Raw genomic sequence first — 17,189 nt, forward strand, 5'->3', positions numbered from 1 at the left:
AGTGATAAAGTAGTTAGATTTTAATAACATTGATGCGGAGTTACTCTAGAAAATCTAGAGAATCCTAATCCTTGGAAGAGAGGACTAAGTTTTTTTTTTTTCTTCTGTCTCTCTATCTCTAGTGGGGATCAACTGGCGGATATAGTTCTTCGAGGGTTGCCGAAACTTGAAATCTACAACTCACGTTTCACTGCCAATTTTGGTGAGTGGGCATTGGGCTTCTGTGGAGGGGTGTATGATAAGGATAATGCAGGCAATGTCCTTGGTGGTGACTATCCATTGGAGAGTGTGACCTCTATTGACATTTCAAATAGATGTATTCACAATTTGATCAATAAGGTTTGAGCATTATCTATTTGTGTTTCGTATTTTCTTAATGTAGATTTTTGGGTGTTTATATGATGTATTTTATTGGCAGAGTTATTTTTTGTTACTCGCTATTAAGTAGATAAGAGCTTCAAAATCTGGTACATTGCAGTGGGGTTGCCTCATACTTACTCTGCTGGCATAGTTTTGATATCTGGTTGCTAATTTAAAGAAAAAAGAACGAAGTTTGATTTTTTGGATTTCAGATGTATAGTTTTAGATGATAAATTCGTCAAAATAGTATTCTCATTGCTGATCTCTTTCTAGTTCCCCTTTTTTTTTTCAGGCTTTTTCACCTGTTTTGTTGCCATCTCTATCGTACTTGAATCTTCGGGGGAATCCGTTGGAACAGAATTCAGTTGATGACTTGTTGGAAGTCCTGAAGGGATTTCCATGCTTACAGTCTCTGGAGGTAGTTTGTTTGATATAGCCACAATGGTCTATGATTTGGAGACACTTTTGTTGAAGAAGGCATTGGAAAATTTGTGGGTCTTTAGAAGTTAAATCATTTTGCAGGTGGATATTCCTGGGCCCCTTGGAGAAAGTGCCATTGAGATTCTTGAATCTCTTCCGAAGCTTTCTGAACTGAATGGTGTCAATGCATCAAAGATATTAGAAACTGGAAAGCATGTGATTGATTCAATTCTTCAGCCACATCTTCCTGAGTGGACTGCTGAGGAGCCTCTTGCTGATCGTATTATAAATGCTATGTGGCTATATTTGATGACATATAGACTTGCAGATGAGGAAAAGATTGATGAAACTTCTGTATGGTAGGGATTTAAGGACCTCTGTATATGCATTAAGGATTGATAAACAATTTGCTTTGTAGTCAATTGATACTTTTCTGAAGCGATCAATGCTTTGTTTGGATTTCTTTGTAGGTATGCAATGGATGAACTAGGTTCAGCATTGAGGCACAGTGATGAGCCAAATTTCAGGGTGGCTCCTTTTCTCTACATGCCAGAGGGAAATCTGGCATCAGCTGTGAGGTTATCTTTTTATCTTTCTTCATGTCACTTCACAGATTTGTTGCAGATATTACTTTTGTCATTCTGTAGACAAATTTCACATTTTATCTTTGCAAGATTCTCCATGTTTGATTATGTACTGAAATATTTAAAATTACAAGTTACATGTTCTAATTCTTGATTCATCCATTTAATTAATTAAGCACCTTTATGATCCGTGTGCTTTTGGTGTAAATAAATGCATGTGGGACTGTTTTATGTTTTTTGTTTTGATGCTGCTTTGCCTTTGTTGTAAATCCAATGGTACTAGCAAAATTATCGACATTAATAATTCCTGTTTTCCCTATTTTCAGCTTTTCTATACTATGGCCAGCCCAGAATGCTGAAAAAGGAGATGAGTGCACTCGTGATTTTCTTTTTGGTATTGGGGAGGACAAACAACGTTCTGCCAGACTTTCAGCTTGGTTCCACACGCCAGAGAATTATTTTATTCAAGTATTATCTCCTATTTCTATTTTAACTTGTGACTCACTGTTATTATCCATTTAATTTGTGTCTTGTTGCTCAGTTTGAAGCTACATTTATCCTTTTAGGAGTACAAGAAATACTGTCAAAACTTGGAATCGAAAAGTTTGATTTCTCCACCCATACAGTCTTCTACAACTAGAAGTATACATCATACTGACGGACCTGCTTTACGTGTTTACACTGATATACCTCATGTTGAAGAGTTTTTGAAACGTCCAGAATTTGTCATCAGTATGTCTTCTGTTTCATTGCTTTCAATTCTCCGTTATATTTGACTTTCATTTAATATATTTATTTTCTTCGATAGTTTTGTTTTAATGTTGTAATATGCCAATAGCATTTTCTGTAAATTAATTAGATACTTATGCATCTGCAAGATGTTGCTAAGGATATGGTGTATATTGCCAGCTTCATAACTGTCATCTGTGTTTTAGTCTCCCACACTAATAAGCAAAACTTTGGTGTATGCATTTCGTGTGGTGGTTTTGGTTGAATATACTTTATTTCATATTTGTCATTTTTATTGTCCTTTTCAATTATGCTTTTTTCTGCTCTGAAAGTTTTCTTTTGTGATTTGTTTTGCTTACAGCATCTGAACCAAAGGATGCCGATATTATATGGACTGGCACGCAGGTAGATGAGGATATGAAGAAGGCTGCCAGAATAACAGATCAGCAATACATAAACCAATTTCCTTTTGAGGCTTGTCTTGTCATGAAACATCATTTGGCAGAGACTGTTAAGAAGGTTAGGAAAGCAAACTCACTCTGCATGTAAATGCTAGCATTTAAAAGAGACACTCTTTTAAACAAAGAGGCTTTTTTGAGTTCTTTCCATCATTATTGTCAAATTTAAAAGCATACTTAACTTTTGAAGAGTGAGTTTTCACTAAATGGCATGCTTGGATAATCAAAAGTCAGAAGGAAGATCTGGTTCTTTTCTTTCTTTCTTTCTTTCTTTCTCTCTGCAAGAAAAATATTAACTTTGAATTTTTTTTCTTCTTCTTTCCAACAGGCACATGGATCTCCTGAATGGTTGCAGCCGACTTACAATCTTGAAACTCAATTATCTCAACTTATTGGTGACTATTATGCACGCAGAAGAGATGGGCTTAACAATCTATGGATCTTAAAACCTTGGAACATGGCACGAACTATTGATACAACTGTCACTGATAATTTAACCGCTATCATTCGTCTCATGGAGACTGGTCCTAAAATATGCCAAAAGTATATTGAGCACCCAGCTTTGTTTAACGGGAAGAAGTTTGATCTTCGTTATATAGTACTGGTTCGGAGTGTGAACCCTTTAGAAATATTCCTTTCCGATGTGTTCTGGGTATGCACTTCTTTCTTTGGTGTAATACTTCATAGATGCCTATATGATATGACCCTTTGTTTTTACTATCTAATGATGAATGAAGAACATTTTTTGTGGCGTATTTCGGACTGCATTTAAGATATCAATATTAAGGTGGTTCTTTCATTTTCATTTTCAGGTTAGATTGGCAAACAACCCATATTCTTTGGAGAAGCACAGTTTTTTCGAATACGAGACTCACTTTACTGTTATGGTATGTTCTTAGCACCATGTTTAGGAACCAGACCCTGTATAAAATTTCTTGTTACCATATGATTATGGACACCCACCATGGGATTTAACCCGAAGTCTGTGTGAAGGGGAACCTAATCAATTTTCACCATTCATTAGGAAATCAAGTTTCTGCACTTAAATTCATGCTTTAAGTTTGTTCTATGACCACTTTTTTGGCTTCCAGAACTATCGTGGGAGATTCAGTCACAAGCATACGCCAGAGTTTGTGACAGAATTTGAACAGGAACATCAAGGTGAGGTTTGCTTATCAGTTAACAGTTATTATGCTTGCCTTCCCAAGTGAATGGGCTTTTCGAACTTCCAGCAAATCATTGGTTTTCTCATAAAAACTCTGAAGTGAAAATTCCTATTGTTGTTGCAGTTAAATGGTTGGAGATCCATCAGAGAGTGAGAAAAATGATACGATCAGTCTTCGATTCAGCTACTGCAGTACATCCGGAGATGCATAGCCCTAGATCGAGGGCTATTTATGGTGTGGATGTCATGCTCGATAGAAGTTTCCAGCCAAAGTTGTTGGAGGTTTGTACCTCGAAATTTGAATGCCAGCTTCTGTTATGTGAGATGATGTTCACCGATAGGAATATTCTAATCTTCACACTCATTTATCATATCTATGTAACGCCAACTGATATGACATGTTTTAATTGTTTTTCCATGTTAGCCATTTAAAAAAGAAAAAAAACATGTCATGTCATGTCATCAGCCAATGTGACATAGATGTGATAAATGGTGTGAAGAAAAGTATTACTCTCCCCTATATTATCTATTCATCAATTGGGTTTGGATTGGGTCTAATTCTAGTTAAAACCAGACACAAGGATAGGAACGTGTCCCATAACAGGATCAAGAAAAACGTGTTTCAATCCCAACTGATCTAATTGTTAACTGAGCCTTGATCCAAGCCAAATCCTCATCTCAGTTGGTGCTTTCTTTCACGTTTTGGGTAGTTTCTATTCAATGCACTTCGCTAAATGATACACTCACGTTGTTTGTTATGTAGGTTACTTACTGTCCTGACTGTACAAGAGCATGCAAGTATGATACAGAATCTATATTTGGAGGGGGAGGAGTTGTTAAAGGTCGTGATTTCTTTAATGATGTGTTTGGTTGTCTCTTTTTGAATGAAACAACTCATGTCAGCCCATTGTAATTTGAACAATAGAGAATAATTTCAATTGGTGCTGGTTTGCCCATGATAGACATCAATGGCAAATTATGCCCATGATCTTCTAATTGACTTCCAGCAAGTTTCCATAATTTTCCGGATTCCTTCTTGCTCTCGATTATGCCCATGGTTAAATTAGCTAAATTTATTTTCTGGGTGAACGTGTTGGATACAAATTTGATCATTCCATCCATCTACCGTTAAAAAACTAGTAGATTTTTTAATTTTTTTTTTTAATTTTCTTAATTTTCTTAATTTTAATTTTTTAATTTTTTTTTTATCATGTGTATAAAAGAGTCGCATAAAGATGTATAGTGTTCTCTCATATGCATTTTTACTATATCAGCATATTTTTCAAAAATTCAAAAAAGAAAAGAAAATGAAGGAGGTGGTGGAGGGGAAAAATTCCCTCCGCAAGTGATGGTAAAGGTTCTTATGCAACCCACCCGCACCCTTGAAGAGGTGGCCCACTAGGTACACCCACCCAGTGGAGATGAGGGAACCCCATGCGACCCATCCTCTTTAAGTGCTGGGGTGAGTTGCGAGGAACTCCCCAACCTTGTGGCCATCTTCATAAGGCGAGAGAACACATTTCCACATAGGTGGTAGCGAGGATGGACTCATGGACTCCCCCAAAAATGATTGAGTGTGGGGTCCATCATAACTCACCCTAGCACAGGAGAGGGTGGGTCACAGGGGAAGCACCCCACCTCCTCAGTGGTTATGAAGGTAGAAAAGTCCCTCGCAACCCATCCTTGAACGGGAAAAGATGGGTTGCAAAGAACTCTCTCACCCTCCCAACCACCTCCACAAGGTGGAGGTTTTCTGTTAAGCACCTCTACAAGGGTAGGGATGAGTCGATAAAGAACCCCACCACCACCCACAAAAGGTCGTTTAGTTTCCCCATTGCCACCCCCATTTTTTTTTTTTTTTTTTAAATATATATATATATATACACGACAAGAATGTACACGTGACTATTTTATCGGTCTTGCATGACTTTTTGGTACACGTGGTAAACATTTCATTAGTTTTTTAACAGTAGATGTATGGAAAGATTATTTTGAGATCAATGAAAATCACATAGACTAAAGTTATCACTTTTGAAAATGGTCACAAAGATTACTACACTCCACTCACGATTTTCATGATTATGTGACACTTGGATGGTGAAATGGTCCAAATGGAGAGAGGATTCTATTTATAGTTCAAATTCTATTTTTTTATATTTAACGATGTACATAACAGCATAATGCAACTTCAATCATTAAAAATTTTAAATGACACTAACATGTTTACCATGTGACAACATATACCCCATTGAGTAATGCTAGATACATTATTTTAATCCTATAATTGTTCAGTTGATATGACACTTCAACTCAACCATTTGATCTTTTATTATTATTATTTAATAAGAATTAATCTGAGTTAGTTGAGAATGTCACATCAACCTAATTAAATGAACATTAAATAAAATTATAGTATCTAGCATTTCTCATATACCATTATATCTGTAAAATCTAACGTGGACCATGATAGAGACCATTTCCATTTCACTCTTAATAATTTAACAATAAAACTATAAGTGCAAACAGTGGATGGAAGAAAGGGTCACATAGATTCTAGTCCTCAGACTCCTACGATTTTCACAATCATTGGCACGTAGAAACGTTTTCAATAAGATGACAATAGGACTACAGAAATGATCAGAACGTAGCGAATGTTCACAACTCACAAGTCTGATGATGCTAACTCCCACGATTTTCTCTAGTTTTTCAATTGACTACCAAAAGACAGACCCAATGTTCATGCACCATACATTTTCCAAAAAATTGTAACACTTAAAAAAAAAAAAAAAAAAAAAAAAAAAAGACTTGGCCAGAAAAATCAAGAATCGAATTATACATACTTTCTTGAATAAAGGAAAAAGGAAAAACTGAACTGCCCTTACTGGTGCATAACATATGTATTTTACAAGTCTCGATGAAGCCTCCATGGCCAAGGGGCAATTCGAAGTAATCACTGTAGGCACACCAAACGGAGGACGGAAAAAAATGCTGCTTCACAAACAGATATATACATTCAGCCATCTACACCTGTCTATGCTTAACATTCTCCTTCCGTCGAGGCTTCTTGAACTCTCTTTCTTCTTTTTCCTTTGTTTACCCTCTATCAATTCAACCTAGAAAAGGAATAAGACTGACAAACGCATTACAGAATAGTAAAAAGGGTCAGCATATATGCATATATCTGGGAAGTGTGACTATGCTCCACGGTGCTCAGAAGAGTCTGCTGATGCATTTGAGTGATTTTTCAGTGTTGCAATCTTCTTTTGCAGTTCAAGAGTTGACATTCGTTCGGCCTCCAATGCTCGCTCAAGCTTTTAATATTATCAAATTTTGAGATTGCATCAGCAAGATATTCCATACCAAGTAAGTGAAACCCAGAGTTGGGTTTGATAATCTTTCACCAATTAGCGGAAAGAACAGATGAGAAAATACCTTTGCTGCTCGGGAACTCCATTCTCCTAAAATAGCTCTTAGTCTTTCATTCTCTTCTACATACTGTTCAATATTACCCCACAAAAAAATTCAAATTCAAATTCAAATGAAGCTTAAAAGTTCAAAAATCTTAATAGATAGGAGATGCTAACCATGACACAAATCACATAAGCATGTAACTGATATAATAAAGAGTTTCAGGTCTCCCACAATTATAATACAAATACGTAATATTGAAGATTAGAGGCAACACACTAGTTCTTGCCTGATTATTGGTAGTTCGAACACGCTGTATCTCAGCATCCCTCTCAGCTATCAAAGAACGAGCAAGCCTTAGCTCAGACTGCAGTTGATTCACCTGCAACTTAAGTCCCTTTCAGTATCCATTTTAAGTGCAAGAATATAAGGTGGATTTTTGTCAAATTCTATATTCTATTTGCTTAATGGAACTTTCAATGTCTACAGATGAACAAATCATGTCCAAGTGTCCAGGGGCAGAGAAAAAGTTCTGATCATATTCAAGTTCATTGACTAACAAGTTTTAGTACTCCTGTACACCTTTGTTTCAAAGAATTAAGTTCAACCACTCCAAGTTATCCTTACTCAAAAATGCGATTACATCTTTGACACTGATAATAACCTCTGCCACAAAGACATCAACAAATATATCAAGATTTCATCTCATTCATCTTTTAACTTAGAAGGAAGATGTAGAAACTTTCTTTTGCTGTTTGGTTTACCTCTCTGAGGGACTTTCTACTAGTGTTACGATATGTCATTGAATTTGAATTAGAAATCGTTGCTCCTAGCAGAAAGTTTGGAAAGGACAAATTTCCCCCTAATAGTGATATGTAGCATGTCCAAAATTTAAACTCATGAAATATTCAAAGTTGATATGCCCTAGATATAGTTCGCCTATTAGAGCCAAAACAATGACATTTCCCTTTTTTTTTTCTCCTTTTTTCCATAAGTCACAAATAATTAACATATATGGTAACCATCATAACCTGCCCCTTTTTTCCCTGGATAGAATTAATGAATTCATTCAAACAGAGCAGCACATCACCATGCATGAAAAAATAATAGGCTTGTCATCCTGTAAAAAAGAAAATTGAAACATTGTGCCTTTTACTACCCGAAGGCAGAAGTTCAATAGTAACAACATGCACATTATACATTCCATTTTTAGTGGAAATCAACTGTAAGCACCAAGCAATTGATGCAATGCTAAAATCAAAACCATCATGAGGGATGACCATTTGGAGAAGTGCAACATGAACAAGTGGGAAAGATCAACCAGGTATTACCTCCGCACTAAGTGTCCGTAATTCCTGATCACGAGCTGCTAACATGTGGGCAAGATCAACCTGCATGTGGAGCCATTAGTAACCATTCTTACAAGACACCATTCCTCAACTAACCATTCCCCTTTTAACTACTAGTTAAAGGGATGAATTGAAAGGGACATATCAAACACTAAATGGAATTGTATCATTATTCTTACATGTCATTTCGATATTGCATCAATTCCTTCAAATAGACACCTAAAAGAGGCTACTAAAGTTACTCTTCCTGGCCATCATAAATCATGTTTTTTCCAAAATGCTCCCTGAACACCTATAAGTTACAAGGCTTTGCACACATGAATACTGAGTTAACAAGATTCCCATAATTATAGCTCATTCTTTTCGCCATCCTTGAGGTGTTAAAATTGACTGTCATGATCTACTATCATGCCTATAGAACTCTCCTTAGGGAAACAAAGACATTCAGATTGCTCTTATTTGACAGAATACAGGAAAATCATCTCTAAGAGGTTAAATATTTAACATCTCCCATGGCCAAACAATGCCATAATGGTAGTTTTGACTCACTTCAGTCACAATGACACACAAACATGTACACATTTAGGCATCCTTCATTAAATAATATCTTATAGTTACATAGTTCTACAGATAAAAGAATATTAATTTAGGATGACAATCACCTGAGGTGTGCTTCCATCACTAGACCGTTCATATTTACTTAAGGACTCTTGCAATCGCAGAATCTGCACGATCACATGTTTGGAAATTAATAACAATATACAGACCCACACACCCACCATCCCAACACACTTATATATGAATTCTTGTATTAACATGTGTATTAATGAGTGGAATTTTTAATGAAAGATAGAGCAGCTAAACACCAACAGATTGAACTGAACACCAGCAAAGGTAAATTTCAAATTGCCATGTACCTCCTCACTCAAAAAATGAAGGTTTTCACGCTGATATTGCAACAAAGCCATTTGCTCATCCGAGAGCCGACCACCTTCATGATACCTGTTTTGCCAAACAACTCACATTATGGCATCACATATTGTATTGTATATGCCCAAGTAATAGATGTTTGTGCGCATGTGTAAGTGTGAGAGAGAGTATATTGTAGTGCTATAATAAGGGAATATAAACTCCGCCTGTCTATCCAGTAGCATTGATCTTACAACATACATTAAATGATGCATCATTATTCAAAATAAAGTTGAATATTCTCAGGACGAGATTGTCTCCCATTCTTAAAAAGCATGAATGAAGACAACACATTAATAATGACTACATTATTACCTCAAACCTTCCAAAGAACTTGATGGTTGAAGTGGAGAATATAGTGACTTTAAGACATCAGGCTGAGAATTCAATGAATTGTACTGGTGTACATAACCTGCAAGCCCCAAAACACACATGGAAAAGAGTTAAGGGAGATACAACATGAATCTACAAGCTCATATTCAATCAGTAGGTGCCTGGCAGAGCGTCTTGTTTGGGCAAGATATCAATAGGCTCAGAATTAGCCAGACAGGTGTAACACAACGAAAACTTTTCATACTTTTTGGCAATATATAATGTTACAGCATGCAAGATTTTTTCATGACGAAAGCCTAAGGCATAACAGAAAATTAGAATCTTAAATATTCTCCAAAAGAAAATCATGCTTTTCTCTTGGACAAACTAGAAACATTTTGTGCAGTTGCAATGAAAGAAAAACTAAAATTGAGTCATGTTTATCTCAACAACCTTATCAGAGGTTTTCATAATTTGTCTTAAGAGTAGAATATGGACATGGGCAGATAGCACATATACCAGCTAGTGAAAGAGATCATAAGAGCACAGCTATGCATATTTTATTTATTAATGCCCATTGAAAAGGAAATTAGGGCCCATAGGTTAGAGCAACTCTTTAAACTCATTACGAGCAGACACATTGGATTCAATAAATTCTTTTCTATAACCTTGAATACAAATATTAAAAGAAGAGTAGCACTTCCCATCCCAACCCTTTATTAAGAAGGGATTCAATAACAGGCCTCTAGCATGACATCAAAAAGACTTTAGCATCTAAGCCAGTATAAAAACAATTCACAGATACTTCCAAATCAACTATCACAAACGCACCACATCAATTCAAATCCTCAAAACCTCCATAGAATGTGAAAACTCACCAATATAGACACTCATAAAAGATCCAGCACATATTGCTTCAATAACCATAATAATCCTGCAGATTAATGTGAGACCAAGATTTTATCAGCAGTACATAGTTTGATAAAGTAACAATCAATATTCAATTGTGTACTAAACGAGGATAACATTCAGAGAAGTAGCATTCATACTCAACTTATTAATTAAAACCTACACAACAGACAGGGCATGAAGTTATCAATAATCAACAGTATCATGACCTGACAATCAATATTAAATCTTAAAACTGGAGAATGCAAAATTAGGGGACTTAAATCTCAATATTGATCATGATATATCTCACATCAGTTCCATTAAAGCTATGTAGCAGAGGTAGAATATTACTTGGGTACTTGTCAAAACACATCCAATACTTCATGAATGCATTCAAAATTTAAAAATGATATTTTCAAGATTGAAGCAATATGTCTAGCAAACGAAATATCTATCCTCACACTCATAAGTAGATGGTATGTGTACCTCAGCATTGTTGAGATGGAAAGAATACTGATGTGGGGTTTCCATACCATGATTAGTAGCATTGCAGCAGTTCCTAGCATTGAGCCAAAATATTTTAAATAACAATAATTATTTTTGACGACAGGGAACCCCTCAAATTGGAAGACATAAAAGCATGAGAAGAGGTAACACCAAATTTTACCAGAATCAGGAAACTATCTTCATAATCAGGCCCTGATGAAGATTGAGTACTTATCAACTCAATTCAACAAATCTTCATCCAGAGCCATATATATATTCTTTTACATTCAAAGAAAAAAAAAAACACAAACACACATGTATACATACCATATGCAGTAATGGCAAAAGGTAGGCGAACAATATGCTTCAACTTCTGGCTGAAACTATAATAACCCTACAAGACAAATGTGCATGTTATGGTTTTTAAACCAAATAGCATGTTTGGAAAAGAAAGAAAAAAACGAATTGACATCCCATCACCACTGCACAAGATAGAAATATTAATGGATCTTAATGGCTAAATCCTCTCTTTTCAGTTACTAAGCCAATAGCCAAATCCTTTTGGTAAGTTCACCACTACCGTCCCCAAGGGGTAGCTCAATCAGCTGTGGACCACGCCTAATAAAGCGGAGGTCACTAGTTCGAATCCCCCCTCCCCCTTCCCTTGTGTGGACATGTCAAAAAAAAAAAAAAAAAGTTCACCACTACCTATCTGGAAATGTGATTTTGTGGGTAGGGCACAGATCCATCCCCAGTACAGAGACTAATGGTCTAAAGATCACTTTCTTTTCTTTTTTTTCACCAATTCAACTCATGGTTTCAATTCAAAAGGCAGTTCTTTTCAACGTGGGCAGCAGGTGATTGTGTATGTGAGAGAGAGCACCCTCACCAAAAAGCAAGAGACATTGGAAAATGGACATTCAACCAGGTAAATAATAAAGATCACCTGCAAGCGTATTTTCTGGACTTGGTAAACCAGATATTGCTGAAAGATGCCTGAAACATTGACATATATGATCATTATTGGATCGACTCCCTATAATAGCAGCAAGCCATTCCATTCTAAGCTAAGCTACAAGCAATAGTAACACCCAAAAAAAAAAAAGAACTAATGATGTACAACACAGTTGAAATGGTGGATGGATAGTCAAGCACCAAAAAAGTAAAAATAGAATTACCAGACAACTAGACATCCTAGCTATATCACATTCCCATAATTTGGTTCCATAAACCGAACTTCAGCCAACATTCTAATAGCCCGTGTAGAATGATTAAAAAATGGACCATGTATAATACGTTTTAGGTATGCCTCATCCCCCAAATACATAAGGAAGTGAATTCATTACAAACAAAGCTCAAAGATAAAACGCACTATTCGAACATGACACTTTTCATGAAAAATGCATGTCTAAAAAGAAGCATATTTAACTAAAGGGCAAAAAGAAAAACCTGTGACTAGTAAAAGAACAACATTGCAACTGCAAAGCAACGGTGAGACCAAGCTCTTTATGGGACGGAATATCCATGGAGCTCCCACGGCCAACACAGCGTAACCTACCTAAAGTTGATGAACAATCAGCAATGTCCAGTCAGCACAAAACCGACTTCGTTTTTGCCATAAAGCAGGGTTTCAAAGCTACTTGCCAAGAAAAAACAGTAGAAAATACTCCCAAAAATGCTTCTGGATTTGCGGTTACCGAGTAGAGGAGCCTCATGCAGTATATCCAGAAACCTAAAATTACACCAAGTAATAAAATAATTAACTTTCTTTTCATGAGAAATATTTTCCTATAGAACTACTTATCAAAAAAAACTCCTATAAAAATTTCTCGCCAACGAAACGCGACCTAGATAGTGATTCGCAGACTTTGTTAGCACTAGCAAGCAAAACTAGAAAATGTTATTAAAAAAAAAAAAAAAAAAAGGAATCCTACCATTTCTATAACAGAACGAAACACACAGATTTTAACCATCACGAAAATATATATTTTTTTTTCATGAGAAATATTTTCCAGTAAAACTTTCTTGACAACTAAACGCGACCTAACTAGTAATTATAAGAAATGGATAATTCCCTCCATGATCACCGTGGATCGCAGACTTTGGCATCGCTTGAATGCCAAAACTAGCAAATGTTATTCACAAATTCAGGAATTGTAACATTTCTATAACAGAAAGAAAATTGAACTCTAACTGAAAAAGTGAAATTGATCGGATGAAAAAATTTTGAGCTTTAAAGAAGAGCTTACATGGCGTTATCTTCGTGAGATGTTGAAGGTAAGGAAGCGTGTCTCTCTGTCGCCATCATCAAGCGGTGAGACAATTGGTTGAAATGTCATGCGGTGCGGTGTCGTTTCGCCAATGGTTGCTTTGATTGTCAGAGAGCTATGAGCTTGATGACGATGCCGATCTTCTTCTCCGGTTTTTCTTCGTTTTTTTTGGGGGCTGAGATATTCTTTTCAAATCTTTTGCATTGAAACAGCAGATAGTCGCGGGATGGAGCTTAACGTTGCAGGTCAACCCAAGCCCGTTGGTAGCTGAAATGTTGGAGGCCCATTTTGCGGGTAATAATTTGTAAGCTCGGCTCAAACTCTTTTTTTTTTTTTTTTTTAACGAATTATCTCTTCATTGATATAACAATCAAATAGAAAAAAATGTTCCGTATAGTGTCAAAGATATAATTTGGAATCTTCACAATTCAAACATTATCTATGACATACACAATAACATTTCAGGCTATTATAAGACAATATCTATGACAAGTCACCATCTCAATTAATTTCAGATCTATAACAAATTTCGACGAATTACATCTTTATCCACTGCCAGGTTCTTGATTCCCTCGCTTTTTTTTTTAAAAAAAAAAAATTTTATCTCCTCTACTAGTGCTTTATCAATTGCAATCTCCTTCGCTACCTTTATCATAGTGACAATTATTCTTTATGCTTGATAACTCCTCCATCATCGGTCTATGGTTTGCTCCCATAAAATGTATCATAAGAAAACAAAAGACCGACCGGAAACCAATTCCATTTTAAACCACGAAATGCTAAGTTTCCATTTTTGTTATAGGTGTAACCAACCTGCTATTAAAGATATGGCAGGATTATTTTTAAGGATTCGTGAAAACAAAATCTAAGAAAACGAATAAAACGTTACCTTATAGATCGCTTCTAAAAGCTGATCTAAAGATAATATATTCTTATTAAAAAAACACGAAAAATACAATAACAAAAATCCAACACCATCGCGTGTTCCCCACGCCATCTCTGGTTAGCTACAAGCCGCTAAAAAGCACCCCGAAGAGCATTGACACATGCGTCTTGATCGATCTAAGATGAAGGCGAAAAAAAGGAGGGGAAAGGGGGAAAGGAGAAAAGGGGCGAAGAGGAGGGAGTCGTAACTCCCTCCCCCCCTACTATGCTCTCAACTCCAAACCTTTTTTTTCACTTGGGCAACCTCGTTGGATTTATCGATATAATTTAGGTTTTTTTTTTATATATTTTTATTTTTTAATTTACGTTAATGAAATCATTTTTCATTAGAACAAAAATAATAATTTTTTTTTGTTTAGAGTTTAGGTTGTATGAAAAATGAGCAACAACGACTACGGTAGAGGTGCGGCGAACTCCAACAATGGTCCGGTAAACTTTGGTAAAAGTCTAGCAGCTTTTTGTTGTGATATAGTGATTTGAAAAGAAGAAGTTTAAATTTGAAAAATTATTTACAATTTTAAAAAATAAAAACTATTTTACATAAATAAAAGAAAATTTTTTGGTCAGCTAAAAATATTATCGATTTGACCACAATTTTTGGTTTTACCAAATACCAAAAATATAGATAATATTTTACATCAAAATAAGCTGAGCCTTCAAAAAATGATGGTTCAATTGTTAAAATTGCAATTCGAAGCTGTGATCCCTAAAGATCATGTATTGTAACTGATGATGATAATATGCTTTTATGTGTAATTCCTACTAAAGAGGAGATTTTTTCGGCTATCACTAATCTTGGTCTTAATAAAGCTCCTGGTCCTGATGGCATGACAGGGCTTTTTTACAAAACTTACTGGTCTATTGTGAAGCTTAGTGTTATTGCCTTAGTGCAATCTTTTTTTAGAGGAGGTTTTTTGCTAAAAGAGTTCAACCATACTAATATTGCTCTCATCCCCAAGGTGGATAATCCTTCAAGTGTGAATCAATTTAGGCCTATCAGTCTTACCAATTTCAACTATAAGATTATTTCAAAAATCTTGGCTAATAGGCTTAAACCTCTTCTTCATAAAATTGTCTCTCCCATGCAGTCTGCATTTTTGAAAGGGAGATCTATCCATGATAATTCTATATTGGCGCATGAAGTTTTCCATTCTATGAGACAGAAAAGAGGAAATGGAGGTCTTATGGCTTTGAAATTGGATATGGAAAAAGCCTTTGACTCTATGGAATGGAGCTTTATTTTGAAAATTATGGAGCTTCTTGGCTTCCAGCCCACTTGGATTAATTGGATTAGCCAATGTATTACCACCTCCTCCTTCTCCATTCTTCTTGATGGTGCTCCTTTTGACAAATTTTTTCCTTCAAGAGGTTTGAGGCAAGGGGACCCTTTGTCTCCCTTTCTCTTTATTCTTGGCTCTGAAATCCTTTCGAGACTTTTATTAAGGGAAGAAAATTTGGGTGCTCTCCATGGTATTAAAATTGCTAGATTGAGCCCTCCAATTTCTCATCTATTTTTTGCAGATGATGTTATGATTTTCTCCAAGGCTAATTTGGCTGAAGCTAATGTTATTCTCAAGTGCATTTCTTTGTACTCTCTTTGGTCTGGACAATGTATTAATCAAGCCAAGTCTACTATTTTCTTTAGTAAGAATTGTAAGCCTGCTGTCAAGGCTTCGGTTAATGGTGTTCTAAAGCTGGCTCCTATTCCCGCTCGTGCCAAGTATTTGGGGATTCCTTTATTTATTTCTCGGAATAAGAAGGACTCTTTTTCTGAGCTCAAAGATAGGATTTTTGCCAAGGTGACGGGTTGGAAAGCTAGGCTTCTTTCTCAGGCTGCAAGAACCACTCTTTTGAAATCAGTGCTCAATGCCATCCGTACATACTTTATGTCTCTCTTTCTTATTCCTAAGTCTCTTTGCTCTGAGATTGATTCGGTTTTGAGAAAATTCGGGTGGGGTTTCCCTCAAGAAAAAAGGCATAATCTCTCTTTTCTTTCTTGGGATAGCATCTGCCAGCCTAAAAGCTTGGGTGGGCTAGGTATTAGCTTAATGGAATTTCTTAACAGCTCCTTGTTGGCTCGGCTTGGTTGGAAGTTGACCTCAAATGAACCTCTTCTTTGGGTTGATGCCCTTAAGGGGAAGTATTTGCAGCAGGGTTTTTCTTTTTGGGAGGCCCCTTATAATCCTGTCTCTTCTTGGCTTTGGAAAGGGTTGATGAAAAATAGGAAGGTGGTGGAGAAGGGCGCTTGTTGGTCTATTTCTTCTGGTGTGAATATTCCTATTTGGAGTTCTCCTTGGATTCCCTCCCAACCTAATTTTAAGCCCAGGACGAATGATCTTCTTACGGAGCTTCAGATTTTTTTGTGGCTGATCTTATGCTCCCGGGTGAGCGTTCTTGGAACGTGGATCTTTTGAGAGATCTTTTCTCTCCTTCTACGGTTTCAAGCATCCTCAGCATTCATATTTCTCAGGTTAGTTCAGCAGATAAATGGACTTGGGCGCCATCTCCTTCTGGCCTTTTCTCTGTGAAATCTGCCCGTGAAGGTTCTTTGACTCCATCTAGCAGAATTTCTCCTCTATCTCCGGCAATTTGGCAGGCTCTTTAGGGACTCAAGCTTCAAGCTCGTTTGAAGCATCTTCTTTGGAAGATTGCTTGGGATTTGCTTCCTTCAAGGGCTAATATTGGTAGGTTTGTTGTCTCTGATGATTCTAATGCGTGGGTGTGCCCCTTTTCTAAAGGTCCTCTTGAGACCTTGACCTATATTTTCTTGGAGTGTAATCTGGCTTGTTCTCTTTGGAGTAGCTCTTCATGGCCAAATGTGATTTCTGCTTTTTCGTCCAAAC

The 17,189-nt window shown here is 36.4% G+C and overlaps 2 protein-coding genes across 2 annotated transcripts; one reads left to right on the forward strand and one right to left on the reverse strand.

The window, feature by feature from the left end:
- Positions 1-54: 54 nt before the first annotated feature.
- On the forward strand, positions 55-4,743 carry LOC132166777 (uncharacterized; the record flags this gene model as incomplete). Its single annotated transcript, XM_059577662.1, has 12 exons — positions 55-339; positions 653-778; positions 883-1,139; positions 1,251-1,358; positions 1,691-1,832; positions 1,931-2,096; positions 2,455-2,612; positions 2,880-3,203; positions 3,364-3,438; positions 3,643-3,712; positions 3,841-3,998; positions 4,480-4,743. Coding segments are annotated over 12 exons (2,019 nt in total), but the record flags the coding sequence as incomplete, so codon positions are not given.
- Positions 4,744-6,272: 1,529 nt separating this feature from the next.
- LOC132165811 (protein FIP1-like) lies at positions 6,273-13,584 on the reverse strand. The gene is made up of 14 exons (XM_059576496.1): positions 13,381-13,584; positions 12,776-12,863; positions 12,581-12,689; positions 12,078-12,127; positions 11,459-11,525; positions 11,132-11,204; positions 10,633-10,688; positions 9,758-9,854; positions 9,391-9,475; positions 9,136-9,198; positions 8,456-8,515; positions 7,414-7,506; positions 7,149-7,211; positions 6,273-7,027 (listed from the first exon to the last, which is right to left on the reverse strand). The coding sequence occupies exons 1-14, from the start codon at positions 13,437-13,439 to the stop codon at positions 6,911-6,913; spliced, it is 1,080 nt and encodes a 359-aa protein (XP_059432479.1). The 5' UTR covers positions 13,440-13,584; the 3' UTR covers positions 6,273-6,910.
- Positions 13,585-17,189: the final 3,605 nt, after the last annotated feature.

This window comes from Corylus avellana, chromosome ca11, assembly GCF_901000735.1.
Source record: "Corylus avellana chromosome ca11, CavTom2PMs-1.0".
Lineage (NCBI taxonomy): Eukaryota > Viridiplantae > Streptophyta > Magnoliopsida > Fagales > Betulaceae > Corylus > Corylus avellana.